At 39.6% G+C, this 17,635-nt stretch overlaps 2 protein-coding genes across 4 annotated transcripts in view; one reads left to right on the top strand and one right to left on the bottom strand.

The window, feature by feature from the left end:
* Window positions 1–17,178, bottom strand: part of LOC108032588 (voltage-dependent calcium channel subunit alpha-2/delta-4) — a 42,614-nt gene extending 25,436 nt beyond the window's left edge. For 2 of the 3 annotated variants that reach the window (XM_017106496.3, XM_044093931.2), the window contains exons 1-3: window positions 16,557–17,178; window positions 12,765–13,380; window positions 6,379–6,460 (exon numbers count right to left, since the gene is read on the bottom strand). In XM_017106496.3, the coding sequence (XP_016961985.1) occupies window positions 6,379–6,460; window positions 12,765–12,877 (195 nt within the window). In that variant the 5' untranslated portion in view covers window positions 12,878–13,380; window positions 16,557–17,178. Of the gene's footprint in view, window positions 1–6,378; window positions 6,461–12,764; window positions 13,381–15,444; window positions 15,462–16,556 lie in introns of those variants that run through there. The other variant, XM_050885737.1, reaches the window with a different exon arrangement.
* LOC108032586 (phenoloxidase-activating factor 2) lies at window positions 3,247–4,447 on the top strand. Its single transcript, XM_017106494.3, has 2 exons — window positions 3,247–3,376; window positions 3,522–4,447. Exons 1-2 carry the CDS (start codon window positions 3,284–3,286, stop codon window positions 4,344–4,346), a joined length of 918 nt encoding a protein of 305 aa, XP_016961983.1. The 5' UTR covers window positions 3,247–3,283; the 3' UTR covers window positions 4,347–4,447.
* Window positions 17,179–17,635: the final 457 nt, after the last annotated feature.

The raw sequence follows: 17,635 nt of genomic DNA, 5'->3' as shown, positions 1-17,635 counted from the left end.
TCATCCAGCAGTTGTAATGGCCTTGTTAAGGTCCTTTGCCATCGAGTGGGAATATACTTTGAAGAGGCAGTGTTGAAAAGCTCAAAAGTACAAGAAGTGTGTTGAAAATGACCTAAAACTAACACTTTTACTGCACTGGTAAGAAGGAAAAACCAAAAAATAAGCGGAACTCCTAAAAAAGTGACCAATCCTGAAGAGTGCTAGCAGACCGCCATTTAATTATTCTGTACTTAATTAGGCAAATAATCTTCTGGGAGTTGAGTCATCCTACCTGGCATTTGCTACGTCCGTTTAATGGACAAACCCCCTCGAGGATTTAATGAAATTAAATATTTAATTTGCTTTATACTTTCATTAAGGACCCGTTCCGAGAAGTCTCCGCCCCACTTAACATTTGTTTGCCGGCAGCTGTATGTCATGCTCGCATTTTCGCCACCAAACGACAACGACAGACTTAAATATTTGCATAGACAAGTCCTGGCTGTATATACGGGCATATACCTACATACATACCAACATATATTTATATGCATGGAGAGGATCAAGGACTGTGTGGGTCTGCGGCACAAATGCATTTTGGACCACACAAAAGCCAGCGGAGAGTGGCCCCATGAAGGAGTTGAGCCAGGGGGATTCGGTGGACACCCTGCCCCCTCAAGTCGTCGCCTTGATTTACGATTAGTCTCTTTGCAGTCCGCAACACTGTTCGCCACACACTTAGTTAGCCAAACACACAAAACCGACTCCCTTCCAGGCCCGCCCCCCCCCAAAGTTTAGCCCCATTTCAGCCACAAGGTCCTTAACAAGGCCTTTCTATTTGTCACCAAGCCCGGGAAATGGAGCAGAATCGCCGCGTGGGAGTTGTAGCCGCATGGTGATGTGTAGTCGGCATCGGCGGAGGGGGCAACCACTGGCCAGCAATCTGCATTCTGGGCGGCACACGAAAAATTATAATTGCCTGGACAGCTAAAACAATGCAGATGCAAACAAACCACAAACATGGCAAAGGAGTTAAATTTTAATAAATTCCGAATGAAATCCTTACATTAGTTCCTGAAGTTATTCTAGAATACAAGGATTACATTTTTAAATTTTGTGAATTGAGGAGCAAACAGACTTGACTTAAAACTTATGAAATAGAAACCTGATGTCCTAAGAATTAAAATTTTATGCCCAATTCGAAGTTTAGTTGCGATATTAAATAGAGACTAATAAATATTGAGATCATCTTTAACTTGGTACTTGGCCTGAATATCTTAAAAGTACTTTAAACATTAAGTTCCTTCTCCTATAAACGTGGACTCGTCTTACAAATGGTTTACTTTTACCTTCAATAAGCAGCACAGAGAATGCCAAGTGGAAGAACCCGAGTAAGCTGGCAGGGGCAGAAAACAATAATTTGCATGCCACTTACAGTGGGAGGCGACTGGCAAAATGAAACCGAGGAGGGAAAATGGAAAATTGTGAGGGAAAGCGAAGGCTGGACGCCGAAGAAAAACGACAACACGCGCCAGTTTTGTTTTCTTATATATTTCGCTGTTAAAAAGTTTTGTATTACGTGCAAAATGGGAGCACGCTTAAATTTATTCGCCTGCAGAATTTGCCTGAATTTGACCCATATTTCACTGCAAGTGAGTGCCCAGATGTTCGACAATGATCACCAGCCCCGTTAGCTGCACATCATCATTTGCCATAATGGCAAAGAGAATCCTGTCATATTGTCCAAGTGCCGTTGCCATGCTGTCGATAAGGTCCTTTCGTCTCTGTCACGTTTCACAGAAAGTCGCCGCCCTTTGTACTTATATAAAGCGGCTTTTGTTTTTCGATTCATATTGAAATGACAAAAATCTAACCTTTTATTGTATTATTGTATTTGTAGAGATAGCAATTTATTAATTATTTATTTCTTGTTTTAAATATACATATAATGTATACATCCGACGTAAATCGCCTCATAAGCTTATTTTCTTGTTTTGGAAACAAGCATCCGACGACATCTCAGTATCGCTGATAAAGAACACACTTCGAGGAAAGTATAAATTCATTGAGTGACTCACACCCTTGCGATCTCTTACAATCACAATTCACTTATACAATAAATATAGCTCGTTATTGTTATTCTTAGTATATATTCCCAGAATGATTAAATGATCTCTATGATCTATACGTCGAATAAAACATTTTGTGATGTCGTAGTATTCATGTTTTACCCTATGGTGTATTAGGGCACTACAATTTATATTTTCTTTTAACGTTGAAAAGCGAACCTCTGCAACCCTGATGTAGTTCTTTCGATTCTCTACTACCTTTTTTTTTAAAGAGAGGGCATTGAATCTTCGCCTGACTCCCAGTATCCTATCCTAGATTCTATCTGTCTGAGGAGCATATTTCATGGCTTAGGTGGATACTTTTTTAGCTAGTCAGCGCTAAACGCTTTCGAGCCAGGAGCATACGGAAAATAAAATAAATGAATATGCGCCACGCACAGGCATTCCTCACACACACACAGGCATACACAAGCCCACGCACACTCTCGCAGCCCGTGTCTTTCTCCTCTCCTTCCGCTTCCTCTCGCTCTCTCTCTTTCTCTCTGCTCCTCGCTCGTGGCAGCCATTTTGTCTTCGGGTTGTTGTTGTCCTTGGTGCTCCTGTTGTCCTGCGACGCCTTTCGCATAACTGAACGTGTGCGCTGCATTTGTTTTACATTTTATTATGCTACTTTAAAATGCCAAATGAAAAAAAAGCCAACAAAAAAAACGGCTACCCAAAATAGCAAAAAAAAGCAGCTACAGCAAAACAGCAGGAGAAAGGCGAGAAGTGAGAGGAAGACCAAGCTGGGGGCGGGCCACACCCACAACATTGCCCGCTTTCCTTTTTAATTTTTTCGCCCTTCTATTATTTTGCTAAACATTTTTCGAAGGACGACGGAAGGTAAAAAATGTGTCAGCGAAAAAACCAATTGAGTATAACAGCGCTAAGGAATTCATGTTTTCATGAAGATTTAAAAATTTATAAAAGCATAATAGTCAAACTCTCTCTAAGATTTCTTTTTATTAAATATATTTGCAGTACATTTTCTAAGATTTCTTTTTATAAAATATATTTGTAGTAAATATTTACACGTTTTTAAGAACAGACTTTCTTTAAGGCATTTTAAAAGCTAAAGAAAGCTACCATACTGATCCCACTATCTAACAAAAGTTTTTTTTTGATAACGCTCAGTTATAATTAGAATGTGTAGCGAGAAGACCTCTTCAATTTGAATTAAAACTCGGATCGGAAATATGTACTCGATCTGGACCTTATATATATTTCTATCCGTCCTAATTTCATTTGGCGGGGCCCAAGAGGCTGACTACAGTCAAAGTATAGAAAATGTAAGTACATACTTAAGGATACATATACTTATTAAAAAAATTATGGATTGTTTGACTTATTTAACACTCCTAATATATTTGTGATTGAGTTTGCGGCGGCTCTAGTGAATTTTAATGACTGTCACGAAATCTTTATCAATATTAGGAAATGGATTCCACCGCTGAACAGCCAAAATGCGGTGAAGGCAGTCCTATACCTCTGGAATTGGACTTCAATGTTACCGATGCTCAAGCGAAACCTGGTGAATTTCCGTGGACAGTAGCTATTCTTCATTCTGATAGGTTCCTTTGTGGCGGATCTTTAATTGCCCCAGATGTTGTGCTCACTACAGCCCATTGGCTATATAATAAGAGGGCAGAGGATCTTACTGTCAGCGCGGGCGAATGGGAATATGGAAATGCTTTGGAAAAATATCCCTTTGAAGAGCAAAATGTGACAAAAATGGTGATTCACAAGCTATTTAACCTAAGAACTAGCGCCAATAACTTGGCCCTTCTCTTTCTGGAGGAAGAGTTCCAAATGACGTATCGTATTAACACCATCTGCCTGCCCAAAGAGAAGAGATCCCTCAACTCCACCCGCTGTTTGGTGGCTGGCTGGGGTAAAAAAGAATTCAAGGATAAACATAACACTAGCATCCTGAAGAAAGTCGATCTTCCACTGGTGCCCAGGGACGTCTGCCAGGATCAACTGCGAAAAACTAGATTGGGCAAATCCTTTACTCTACCTTCGGGGCTCATTTGTGCCGGTGGCGAGGAGGGCAAGGATGCCTGCACCGGCGATGGCGGAGGAGCACTCTTCTGCCCCATGGCCAAGGAACCGAATAGATTCGAGCAGATTGGCATTGTCAACTGGGGCGTGGGATGTAACCGGAAAAACGTGCCTGCCACTTACACAGACGTTTTTGAATTCAAGTCGTGGATTCTTAACCAGACGGCGGGTCCCGTGGCTTTGCCCGAAAGTAATTAGTTTAGTTCTTAAACATTTTTGAAGGCTTATAAATGTATTTTATACAAATGTGTTTTTAGTAAAAAAATTTTAAATATAAAAATAAACTTATTTTTCATTAATTTTCTTGAAAACAAATATCTTAATTCTAAATCAAACTATTTTTTTTCTAATTACGCATATTTTTTTAACGATCTTATATTTTTAATTTTTGTTTGCCTACTTTTTTTTTAACACATAGTTTAAATACCTCTGCAAACTCTAGGGCTGGCATGTCATTAATTTTATAATACACACAATTTATTGGCCAAGCCATCGAAAGGTTGATGCCAAAGTGAAAGGCGTTAACAGGGGCAGCACTCACATAACCACTAACAGCACACAAACAAAGAAACAGGCCGACGGAAGGACAGATCAGCCTTCACACGCACAAAACGGTATGATATAATGTTTATAAAGCGCATACGTGTGCGTATATAGGCAGAAGCACGCACACAGTGCCACAGAGCATTTCCGCCAAACGCACAACGCGGCGTATACTTGATATTTAATTCAATCTGGGCGTAGGTTCTCTTTTTTTGTCGTTGTAAGGGACGTGCGCTTTAAATTAACACAAACAAACGTTGTCAGCGGCAGCAACACCCATACACGCACACACCCACCACCAGCACAACAACAATGACACACACACATGCACGGCAAAGCAACAGCAACAAGGCACTTGACAATTACAGACTCAATGACAGTCACAGCCAGCAAATTTATTTGCATTTTAGCTGCCTTTCCGGCTCCGAGTCCTGTCGCTTCCTCCGCCTGCCACCTCCTCCCCAGGATCCCTGTCCTTCCTCCTGCCCAGTTTCTCTGTACAATTCGGCTGATATTTATACCCTTGTTTGGTTCTAGAAAGATCAGTCCAGGGAATTTCTGCGCCTTTAAAATGGACAACTGCAAATTATCATTGTAAGGCTTGGCCAGTAAAATTGGTTATAATATATATATATTTTTTAATTTTGTTAATTTTTAATTTATGCAAAGTCGGTTAAATATAAATGTTTAAATTTGTTCTCAAAGTTAGTATTTTTTTAAAAGCAAAAGTATCTTTAATCTGTTTTTAGGGTATTTCCAAAAGCATTTATATGCTTCAGAATATTTTAATATCATATTTTTAAAATATTAAAGTCTAGTTTAAATATACATCTATTTCACAAGTGAGTATTTTTTTAAAAACATAAGTACTTTCCTTTTTTAATAAGATCTGTTTTATAGCATTCCCAATCAAGCTGTTTCCTCATAATGAAATATAAGGCTAATTTTTAGGATTTACTAAGATAAAGATATTTTCTTTAAAAATACTTATGTTTTTTTTGCTTTTAACATTCAAGTAGTCTTCTCCTTGATGGAGTTAGCACAAACCTCTATCCTTTGCTGTACGTAAATCCGCAAAAGCGTGATTCCCTCGCACATAATCACAACGTACACACTCGGCCAATAAAGGCAACCCACTAACTCATGCACGTCTGATTAAACGCGAAAGTACGCGACTGGCGGAGGGGGGGAAGAAAGCCCTCTTGGAGCCACCATCTTTCACCGCAGGCCACGCAGTCAACCAAATCCAAACACAGTCATGCTTATTAACATAGATAGCAGCCAGGCACATACTTATATCAGCCCGCTTAACCCACGGCTGCCCCCCCAATTAGCCTTACTTGTGTTTAAATTGCATTAGGGCCAACAAACAAACAAGCGAGTAACCAAATAAGAGCGCCCAAGAAGAACACGAAAAATTGACGCATTTGCCAGTTAAGCCTCCACTAAGCCGAGCCATTCAAAGCTTTTATCGATATATGCTCTCTTATCGATAAGTTCAACTAAGTGGCCAAGGAGCTTAAGTGTATTTGTTTCGACTAAAACCCAGCCAGACAATCGAAGCCATTAACCCTAGCGATTGGTGGTACCCACATGTCAGGATTATCAGATACATATGTCTAAATTATCAGAACCATCGGATAGCGTATTTATTGTTAGTCTAGCCATGTGGCAGTCATTTACTTACACTTTTGATCTCGTTCATTTTGGTAAATTGACGTCCGAACTCCCACAAGTCAACGCCGAACTTCAAGGCCCAGTTTCGAACCCTGAAAAGGTGGGGATAATAATAATATTAATATAAAATAATTTATCTTTAAATATTTATAATTATATGTGTTACAGATCGAAGATTTTAATGGAATGTGTTTAAAATCTATTAAATATCTCAAAGTCTTCCAAGGTAAACAAATCAACAGAATGTTTTTCATAATGATTAAATTTATTTCAATTTTAAAAGACAAGCATTCACAATGTTGTCTGTGCCAATTTGGCTCTCGCTATAATCTGTGTTGAAAAATAAACTTCCAAAAAGTTCATTTAAAATCGCAGTCTCATTCATATTAAAAAACAATCTATCTTGAACTTGATCTGTTCCTTTTATTTAAAAATAAAGTCATAAAGTCTGAGTTTCTTAACGAGCCCTACAACATCAATTATCACATTTCTGTGGAATTGGTAAATATTTTTAAAGCCATTAGCCCGCAGTATAATAGCCACTCAACGACACGTGACTGATTAAAAATCAATTAAAATCGATTTAAAATTGCGCATAAATTATTTCCATCTCATTACGTATATGCATACAAATTTCTCATTAAGCAATAAATGGCTTGCCGGCAAGAATGCCCAGCCCATATTATCATTAAAGTAAATGTACTTTGGGTGAATAACTCTTCAATATTTGCTAAAAAGTTTCCAAGGAAAACAAAAAAAGGTAAATCGACCAGTTGGCCGCCCAAATCACTTGGGCAACCCCCGAGACAGCAGCAAAACTCATTACAGAAGACGCAAGAAGGACGCGTTGGGGGAAAACTCTCAAGGGTCGAGGGATAACAACAGGACCAACGGCCAACTATTGTGAAAACATTTGCCAAACATTTATAATCTAAGCGCGAAAGTCAAAAACAAAACAAAAGCAGCACAACGAGTGCTCATAAAACAAGTTACGGGATGGGGGAATGTGACTGGAGCAACAGCAAATTGAAAATAAAGCAGCAGGACCCGGAGTCTGAGCGTTGATACAACGAGTGTACAAAAAAAAGGACGACCCAAAAACAAAGTCAAGTTGAGCCCAGAGTAAAGACCTTGCAGAATAATGCCCCCCGAAAAATATTTGCACAATTTTATGGCATTATCTGCAATATCAATACAGTGGCAAAGGGGACGTGGAGCCAAGGAAACTGGAACCGCAGCCACGTTGCGTATACGCAACGTTGATTATGTTGAGCCGGCGGCGGCGAGCCACCGCACCGAGGCAAAGCATCCTATCTAGATACCAAATAAGCGCATGTTTATATGCTATATGGCCAACGAGGGAGGTCGGTTTGCTGGGACGTCGGGATGCTGGGATGCTGGGATGCTGGGCTGTTGAAAAGACAGCAGATTGCGATGGGACGGAAGTGCAACTGCAGTCAAGCGGGCCTCAGACAAAGTTTTATGGCTCGAGCGATGCCAAAAATGAATTTAAATTATATGAAAATTGTATTATAAACGAAAACTGCCGAGGAGGCTGAAACCAGAAGCAGCTCTTCCCGCATCTTCGTGGCCCGCAGCAATGAAAGCGTAAACAATGAAGCGAAATAAAGTGGCCAACAAAGTGATTGAAATTGGATAATGCTGATGGCTGGATGGCTGGATGGCTGGCTGGCAACAACAAAGAGCCGGCCAAGTGGTGATGATGGTGTGGATGTTGGCGGGGTCAAGTGATGATAATTAAATGGGAGCCACACCATGTAAGGGCGGACCATAGGTTGCTAGTTGAGTGGCAATGGGTTAACTGATACGAGTTAAGCTTAATGCAATAAAAATGCAATAAATGCAAACTTGTCGAAAAAAAAGACAATTGCGTCGCTTCTAAATATATTATTAATAAAGTTAGTTACAAAGATGAAAAGCACATTAATAATAATATTAAATATAATACAAATGTTTTGTGGGAAGAAAAATGTTAGTGTTTCTATGACCATTGGTAGATATTAAATACCAAAAAGCTTAAAAAAGTAAATGGTTAATGAAAAGTAGATGAAATTTAAGACCTAATAAATAAGGAAATACAAATTAAAATTTGTCTATGGTAACCTACTTCCGGAAATTTTACACAACACATATATTCTTAAAATGCATTACACCAAAATTCTCTGTCAAATATACAAGCTGACATGCACAGTGAAATTTCAGTTTTAAACATAGAGACCCAGCAGAACATTCTATTCCAGTTTTGAGCTAACAAAAAATATTCCCTGTTCGTGTGGAAAATACACACGAATATATACCCAAACCAAGAGCAAAGGAACAATGCATATATATACACACATCCGACAAGAAACAAGAAAAACATTGAAAATCGGGTCCAAAGCAGCCCACAGCAATGAAAGGCCATCAACGTCATCTTCTTGGCCTCAAGTAGGAGAGATTCTTTTTTCCGATTCTTTGGACCAGCTCAAAAAAAAGCTCACATTTTGTTTTATACATAGATTTTTATGGTTTTTTGTTTTTCTATTTCGTGCTGCTTGGCCAGAAACTTGACAATGGCTAAAACTATGTCGGTGTGTGAGTGCTCAGGTGTGTTCCCAGTGACTTTCTATTCTGTCTCAGCTTTTTGAGCACGAACCAACCACGTATGTCATGCTCAAGTACCATATATGCTACACCCAAAGCCATCGAACCAGTTTCGTTCCATTGCATTTTTCACCGCTGTCCTCCTCGGTCGTTTCACGTCTGTCTCTGCAGTTTTTCACTTTTCTCAGGGCGGCAAGTTTACGTTGAGGCAGGTGGAAATAGGCTGTTGGTTTGCCGTCGCCGTAGTGGTAGTTGTCCCATGGAGTAGGTCAATGGGTTTTTGCCATTTTGCATCATTGAAATTGAAATGAGTCCCCTTCTGCCGGCGCTGCCAAGGGGCTTGAATGCGCAATCACAAGAGCGCACTTCAATGCGCACTCGACGTGTGCAGGGGCACCAAGATGTTACGGCAAACACTCGTACCTTCCTGTAAAATTACATCTGATTCTAGGAAATATCCATGCATCTTGAAGGGTGAATGTTTATACAGGAGGAAAAGATGCATTTTTAGGGATGATCGGCGTTTCAGAATACGATTCTTGAATTAAACATTTTAAAATGATATTATGAAACAAAGTTAGATCATAAATAACCCTTTATATATACCGATATTATGATATTTCCTGATGATATTTCGTTATAAAAGAATCCTTATTTCTACACATGGGGAAGATAGTTTTATTAAATATTATTAAATCACTGAAACCTTTCTGAACTTCTCTCTTGGCCCGGTTAGATCTATTAAGGTGCGGAAGTGGTATATGTGTACATTAGAACCTTGCATTACCTTTTATCAAACTGCAGAAACTGCAGTTCTTTTTTTCTATACCTCACATGTCACGCGTAGCAACTTTTGCTAATTAATTTGTTGTGTTCCACGCTAATTCAAAATCCCCTTATAGCGGATGAAAAACTAAAGGGCTGCCGGTAGGTGGAAAATACAAAAACCAACATAATGCGCCAGACGCAGCCCTGCTGTCACTTCTGTGCGAGTCTCTGGTTCAACTTCTGCTTAATGCACTTTCACTGTCATTTGTCATAAGTAGTTAGTGCCTGTTTGCTCCCTTTTTGTTGATTTTGCTTTATTTATTCACTTAAGCTGCCTGCCCCCCGGTAATTAGATCAGCCGCGCCCGGGCAGAAAACATCGCAGTAATTCGAATGCAGAATTGTTTTTAAGCAGCCAGTTTGCCAGTTGCAGAACCAACGAAAATAATACCATTAAATCTGAAAATGGCAGTAAGCTTTAGCCAAGCAAAATTTATAGTGTTATAGTTGTAGCAAAAAATATTATTAAAATTACAAGCACTGATTTTAACTAAATATATTTTGATATAATCATATTTTACAAAATAATGTTTTGGTTCTGTAACTATTTTGTGTATAAATGGGTCTATGAAACATCGTCATTTTATGTACTTTAAGGTGTGCAACTTTAGAGTCGGATTGAAGTCCCTTCCTTTTACTGAATCTTTATAGTAATGGTAGCTTAGATAATTTATCAAAAAATGTAATGGAACTTTAAGTCGCTTAATTGAAAACTTGAGCAAAAAGTATAATCTTACACTTAAAGAAAGCCATTCGATTAATTTCCCGAATCGATCGCTCATCTGCAGGCTGTGCCAGCAGAGGAATCATGTAACAATCCTGTTGACACAGGCTGTCCCCTTTTCGGCATTTAAAGTTTCTGGCCACGGCACGTGACCCATAAGATGCTGTCAATGCAACTGCCTTTGGATGAGGGAGGCTGGGCTAAGGGATGGGAATGGGGATCCTTAAGCAAACGAGCCATTAAAATGGCAATGGCTATGGACTACAACTGCAACTGAAAATGAGGCAAATAAATGGGCGGCTGGAAAAGCGGAGGGCCTAAGGAAAACCCGTTGAATCCGTGAAGGCCAGGCCAAAGGAAAAGCGGGCCGGCCGAGGGAAAACAACGCTTTCGACTTCGCCTTCAATGTGGAACAGGATTTGGGTCAGAGGCAGAGCGCATAGGAACAGAATCCAGAATCCAGCTTCCAGAAACAGGACCAACTTCATCATCGTCATCAACGGGCCATGCCAAAACATAATCGTCAAAGCTGGACCGCAAGGCACTGGTTGTTTTTACCCGCCTGCCAGCAAAAGTTGAAATAAATTTAATTGAATTTCTGCAGTGACATAAAGCAAGTGGCAACATGGACACCAGGGGACGGGAAGATTCGAGTTGAGTCGAAAGAAACCCGGCCAAGGGAGAAAGCAAAAGTTTGTTTTTCAAATTAATGAAATTTATTTTACGCATGTGCCACAACATGTCAGCAGTCGAAGATGGACCAGGAACGAAGAAAGGAAAAAGAGTTAGGAGGTTTTTATTTTGAAAACACGAGAATTTCGTATCACCAACCTTACAAAACTTCTTTTAAAAGTGTTTCTAAAAGGAAAATGTATGTAGTGTACTGACAGGTAAGTGAAATTAAATTCTATAAGGTACGTATAAAAAGTAATCTTTATTAGCACTGACATTTATTTTACCAACGAACTCAGAAACAGAAACGCTTCAACAAATAACTAATTGAATTTCAACACAAAAACCACATGCCAAAACTAATTTCAATAAATAAAAGTGACATTAGACACGAAAACAGAACCCAAAAAAATCACTTAGTGTGTCTGTTCCGGTTTCTGGTCTCTTTGGCCACCGGCCCCCCGAAATTTCCATCAGCCGGCAGTTGTCCTTGCCTGCAAATGGCAGTTGGTTTTTGGGTTAATTAGCCAAGCGAACGTTGCGGTTACGTGTGTTGCCTTTCGCCGCACCACCGAACCACCCAACCAACCACCCAGCCACCCACCGACCAGTCACCGTGTGAAGCTAATTGCAAAATCCTATTATATATCCATTAGATACGCACACACCGTACAAAAGTATCGCGTCGTCACATCAGAAAGTCAGACCCTCACTTTTCCGGCCAACCTCTAACTAATAGAATTCGAATTCCCCTCCACTTATACAGAAAATTCATAACCATCTTGGCGTATACTTAAGGGAAAGGAAAGGACTTCCTTTGTTAATGGCATTTTGTCACTCATTATTTTCCATTTATGCACATTTTTAATGAAACGGGCCATTCCTGAGATATTCTCTTTAGTCTCCAGAACGATAACGATAACCATAACTATAACTATAAAGATCAAGTCAAAGGGAGTGAACGGATTTCATTTCAATCTGTGTGTGGTAAACAAAGTAATAATCATAAATAAATGGGTCTATAAAGGCAAACGAATGGCCAAAGTTTCACACAAGGGATTTTGGTGTCCATAAAATTCCGATGAGGCATGAACACATTTATACGCAAAATAATTACAGAACTAAAACTTTATGGGGCAGTGGCGGAAATGCTTTTTTCACTTTTTAGGGCTGTGTTAAATATTACCCCACAATCATTTACAATTCCATATCTATCTTTCTATCCTTCTACTTTACTCAGCTTAATATTTATTAACATCTCACTTTTCAAGTGACCACAGCCAATTTGTTTAGCTCAATTATTGAGCGGTAAACAAAACACCAAGCGCAAACTGAAAACAGTTCAAATTTGCATACATGTTTCAGCAGTTTGTTTGTTGAATTGCTGATGAGGAACCGGTGTGATTATTTAGGTGTAGCTTGTACGGGGGACACCAGGGAAAACGCTGTTGAAACGCTTCGGGGCAGAGTAAACAAATTTACAATTAATTTCCTGTCGGAGGAAATTGGCAAAATATTTGGCAAATGCATAATTGAAACTGTTGGCGCTGGCTGATGAATAAAACTTACTCGTTGTGCGGTATATCCTCGTCCTGATCGGCGAGCGCCACGAACATGTGCATTTTGAATATTAGCACGCCCAGGACAATGGCCACAAAGCAGCTCCAGTGTTTGCTCTCCATTTTCGCCTGTTTTGTGTGCGTATTTATGTGGATCGATTTGTTTTGGATAGTTCTCGATTAAATCCAAAGCCCTTGTTTGCGGCTCTTGCCACTATCGATTGCCCTTTGTAGATTTCCAAAATGTTTAATTTTTGCTTTATTGCTCTCGTGCTCGGCACATGGGATGAACACCACAGAACGGGTCACAAATTAAATGGAATTTTCGTTTTAATTGATTTTTTCACCTATTGACACTTCACGCAAAATGTTCTCTGCAGCATTACGATTGTTTGCATACTCGGTTTTCACTGCATTGTTTTCCACTTCAGTTTCAAATTCTATTCCGTTTTCATATACTTGTTATGAACGATTTAAAGCCGGATACTTTTTGTTGCCAAAAGTCTTTATTGCTTTTTCCGGCTGTGTTCAACATTGTTGCAAAGCTTTTCGGCCAGTTTTATATTTTTTGGCGACAAATTTTAATTGAGCTGGTAGTTGGATATGTAGTTAAGTGTGCTTTCGAGCTGAAATGTAGAGAAAAAAATTTAATTTATTATTTTATGTTAGTTGTTGTTCCTATAGAACCCAGCAGATACAGTTTTAAAATTATTGTGATAGGTATAAGAATTGGTAGAATTTTAATGTGTTTAAGATTTTTAATAAAAGTATCTTTAATTGATATCCAAATGTTTAAAATATTTTACATTACTTAAACGTTTCTGTACATCTTTCACAATTACTTAATGTGTGTATATGCATATATTTTTTAATAAAACTTGGTTAAAATATGCGAAATTTCGGTCTGTGGCCTTGCAATATTGTTTTGTTCTTTTTTGGACAGAGAACTGGTTTACGAATAGTTTTCTCTTGGTTCACAAACAGACCAGAAATATTTCTACAATATATGTTTTTACGATTTTGATTGTGGATTGTGGGCCAGTGGGCTGGGGCTGATTCCCTGGCTCCATGTGGATTTGACCTAGAAATGCGTTTCCACCCACCGCCCCACACGCACACACAGATGCAGGGGCATAACTCACACAGGACGAACTTCGGGATGTTTTCGAGCTCGAACTCGAACTCGAATCTGGCGAACATGCGCAGTGTGGGAAGGCGGCTTCGCTTATTCACCCGTTCTCCTCCTTCTTTGTATGGGCATGCCACCCCCTAACAAGGCGCACATTGCCATACATCCTGCGTCCCCAAGGATATCGCGTAATAATTTTCATTAAACGCGCTGCAAGCCTTGCCTTTGGTCCCCACAGCCCCACAGCCCCAAAAACCCTACAACCACGTCCGCCAGAAGGAAAGAATGAAAGACAATTTATTGCGACCAATACGCACTTGCACGGACATAATGTGTGTGTATATGTATAACCGGATTTCGCACGCTTTTCTGATTCTGATGCTGATTCCCTCCCCCGTTTCCTCATCTGCCTCAACATCAAAAAGTTTGACAGAAGTGGAGCGCCATCCACGCTGGGGATGCTACTTCGAGCCGGCACCACATGCAGCACCGCCAGAAAGTCAACGACTTCGCTGCAAGCCCTGAAAAGTAGGCAACTTTAAGCACAAACTAACCAGAGTTGCCTCACATGCCACATTACTGTTTTATCAGTATCTAAAATAATAAACCCTTTGCAAACGAATATAATGTTTGCCTTTTTAGGGTTAGATCATTGATCAAAGGTTGAAAACTTACAAATTTCATTTGTTTTATTTCATTAAATTATGAAATTACTTTAAAAAACTACCCTTTTTTCGAGGCTAATCTGAATGATGGTTATAAAGATCCTAAGATGGATTTAAAAAAGGATGTATTTTAATATAATGATTATGCTTATTGAAAACTTTATCTAGCCAGATAGTTAAATATAGCTTTGATTTTGGCAAACATAAACCTAATTGTGATTAAAGCAAGCCATATTTTGCGTAAATCAATTGGACTTTATTTTAAATTCAATGCCCTTCTCATACCCAATGCCTTATCTAATGCATTTAAGTGAAAATCCGTAATTTGCGATTACGTCATCCAAATAGCCTTTTCCGTTGGCCACTCGGGTCGAAAAAAAGTGAAGAAAAATATAATAGTGATGATAAAAATAAAAGCATGTGCAACATGGCGTATACGCAACGCTGGCATCGGGCGACGTCAAGCGGACGAACCCATTGTGGGAAAGTGAAAGTTTATAGTTGGCGCACGTTCATAAAGTTTTGCGTGTTATACAAAAGATTTATTATATCGCATATATCGCTAGCTCCTGCCATTCTTTTTTCCATTTCCCCATCCTGCGCATTCCCATCCCGATTTTTCCAACCCATCCCACATTTGGCCCCTCTGTTTTGTTTGCCTTCGCCGCTTTATGTTTGCCCCGACTTTTTGGTTTTGTTTGGCCCACAGAAGCCGAAGCTTAAAAGCAATATGGCCTTGGGAGTTTTCGTAATGGAATTAATGTGCCTGTGAAAATTTCAATAGGCGGCGTACAAAACTTTTTTACAAGCAAAGACGGATATGTCTGTGTGTGTCTGGCAGTGGAAAATGTTGATAAGTTATAAATCTGCTCAATGTTGGCTTTCAAACAGCTCACATGACATATTTATTGTTATGTGCTGAAAGACCCTTTGCCTCTCTAGTTGTCCATAAGTTTCAAATGCCAAATGAGCATATGCAAAACGCCCTTTAATTCTGTCATTCTATGCATTTGTAGATTATTGTTTCTTAACTTGGAAATATTGTAAATAAATCAGATTTCAACAATAGGTACTGAACATTTAAAATTGTTTGCTCTGAATATGTGCTCTCTTATTCATTTTTGATTTCAATGTAGTGAATTCTTCAGGTTAACTATGATTTTGTATCTTAAAAACTTTAGAAAAAAAATTATATTTAGGTTCTATTATTCTGTATTAACATACAAACATGAGCTTTCCATAAGCTTTATAAATATGAATATTTCGCTTATTTCTTAGGTAACGATTTTTAAAAAAATTATGTTCAAAGAAGTCTTCGCCATCGAATTTTTTAAAAAGTAAGTTCAAAATAAGCATTATTGTTAATTTTATAGATTTATTTATTTTATTGAACTTAAAAGTGAATCTAAAAAACTGAACCAAAAACCGAATACATGATGTATGGAGAATGAACATTGTGCACTGTATGTACTTGTTTTATGTGGGTATTTAGTTTTGGGAAGGGGATTTGGGGGCAGCTGGTGGTTGGGGAACTGGAAGGCCAGCCAGAGGTTAAGGGGTATTGGTCAAGCCTTGAGATTTTACGCAGCTGCGTAAGCTGCGTGGCTGTAGTAAACGATAAACCGTTATTATGTGCCATGTGCCCGTGCGGGTGTGTGGGTGCCGTGTGTCTGTGTGTTTTTGGGGGAGCGTGCGTAGTAGTAAATAGTAAAACGGCGTAGCATACTTCTTTGGGCGCGCAAAACACAAGGACTCCCCCCCACACACACACATACACACATACGCACCAGCGCAGCATACCTATACATATACAAGCTCGAATTCTGATTTATGCTCCTATCAATTGAAACTTTGGGCAATTTATGGGTATTTGGTGATTTTCAACCACGCTTTCCTTAGTTATTTGGCTTTTTGTTTTGCCCATTTTATTGTGCAATCAACGGGGGGAAAACTGGCTCTCTCCCCACGTTGGACTCCCTCTCTCTCTGTCGTCCTTTTGCTCACTTACTTGATGCTCCGGTGCGCGCCAAATTCGCAATTTCGAATTTCGAAGTCGGGAGTGCGAAAGACTTGACCAAAAACAAAGTGGCCAACTGGCTGAATTTCAGAGTGGCTCCTAGTGGCTCCGAGTGGTTCGGAGTGGTCGAGTGGGTGGGTGGTGCAGCGAGGTGGTGCAGATTCGCCGACACTTTTTACTACGCGACTTTCGAACTGGAGAAAGCAAGGCGGCGCGAAAACGAGAGGCGCGAATGGAGAGACGAGAGATTTATTTGGCTGCGCGGCTTCGTCTCTTCGGCTTTTTGGCGCTCACAATTATTGCAGCACCACCACCACAGGCACACGTACACGCACACGTACATACATTATACATATACACAGATATCTGTATTGGATTTTTTTCCAAAGTTTGGATTTTGAAGATATCCTGCGGCGTATACAGAGATTTTCAAAACTGGCTTTGCAGCACTTAGGCACCAGAAATACACTTTAAACTTTCTTGTGTGACAAATAATATTGCACTTTCAGTTGGTATTTCCTTCCTCTTTATCGGTGTTTCGGGTTGCATTGGGCAGAAGTGAATTTTTGTTTGGACGCGGTTTCTGCTCGGAACGCATCCACACTCGCCAAATTCTCGCCACGAACTGAGTGTGCTCTTTGGGGCAAGATAGCTGGCTCTTGGGGCACGATTTTTCGACTCCTCGCCATTCGAACTCGCTTCCTCTCAACGCAATTTTGGCCAAGACCGTTGGGGTTGCTTTCGCCGAAGCTGCCAGATGGCCCGATGGCCACTGTTAACCTCTCCCTCTCTGCTAACGGTACAGAATGCTTATCGATTACAGAGCTATCGATATGAGGGTCAGAGTGCAACCGTGAGTTTCAGGCGCCAATATTTCAAATCCTAACTCTCATATAAAATAATAATAAATAAAAAAATATTTTATTCGCCTAGAAAGTGGTACAACTTTCGGAAATTATGAGTTTTTGTCGCCTTACGATAAACACTTTTTATAACACATTGATCAAATGTTTTTAAAACGATTTACTTTTTTCATATCATACTAAAAAATTCTTTTTAATGTGCTAATA

This window comes from Drosophila biarmipes, chromosome 2L, assembly GCF_025231255.1.
Source record: "Drosophila biarmipes strain raj3 chromosome 2L, RU_DBia_V1.1, whole genome shotgun sequence".
NCBI classification, from domain to species: domain Eukaryota; kingdom Metazoa; phylum Arthropoda; class Insecta; order Diptera; family Drosophilidae; genus Drosophila; species Drosophila biarmipes.
Note: the sequence above shows the minus strand (reverse complement) of the source record. Positions and strands in the feature narration are given on the sequence as shown.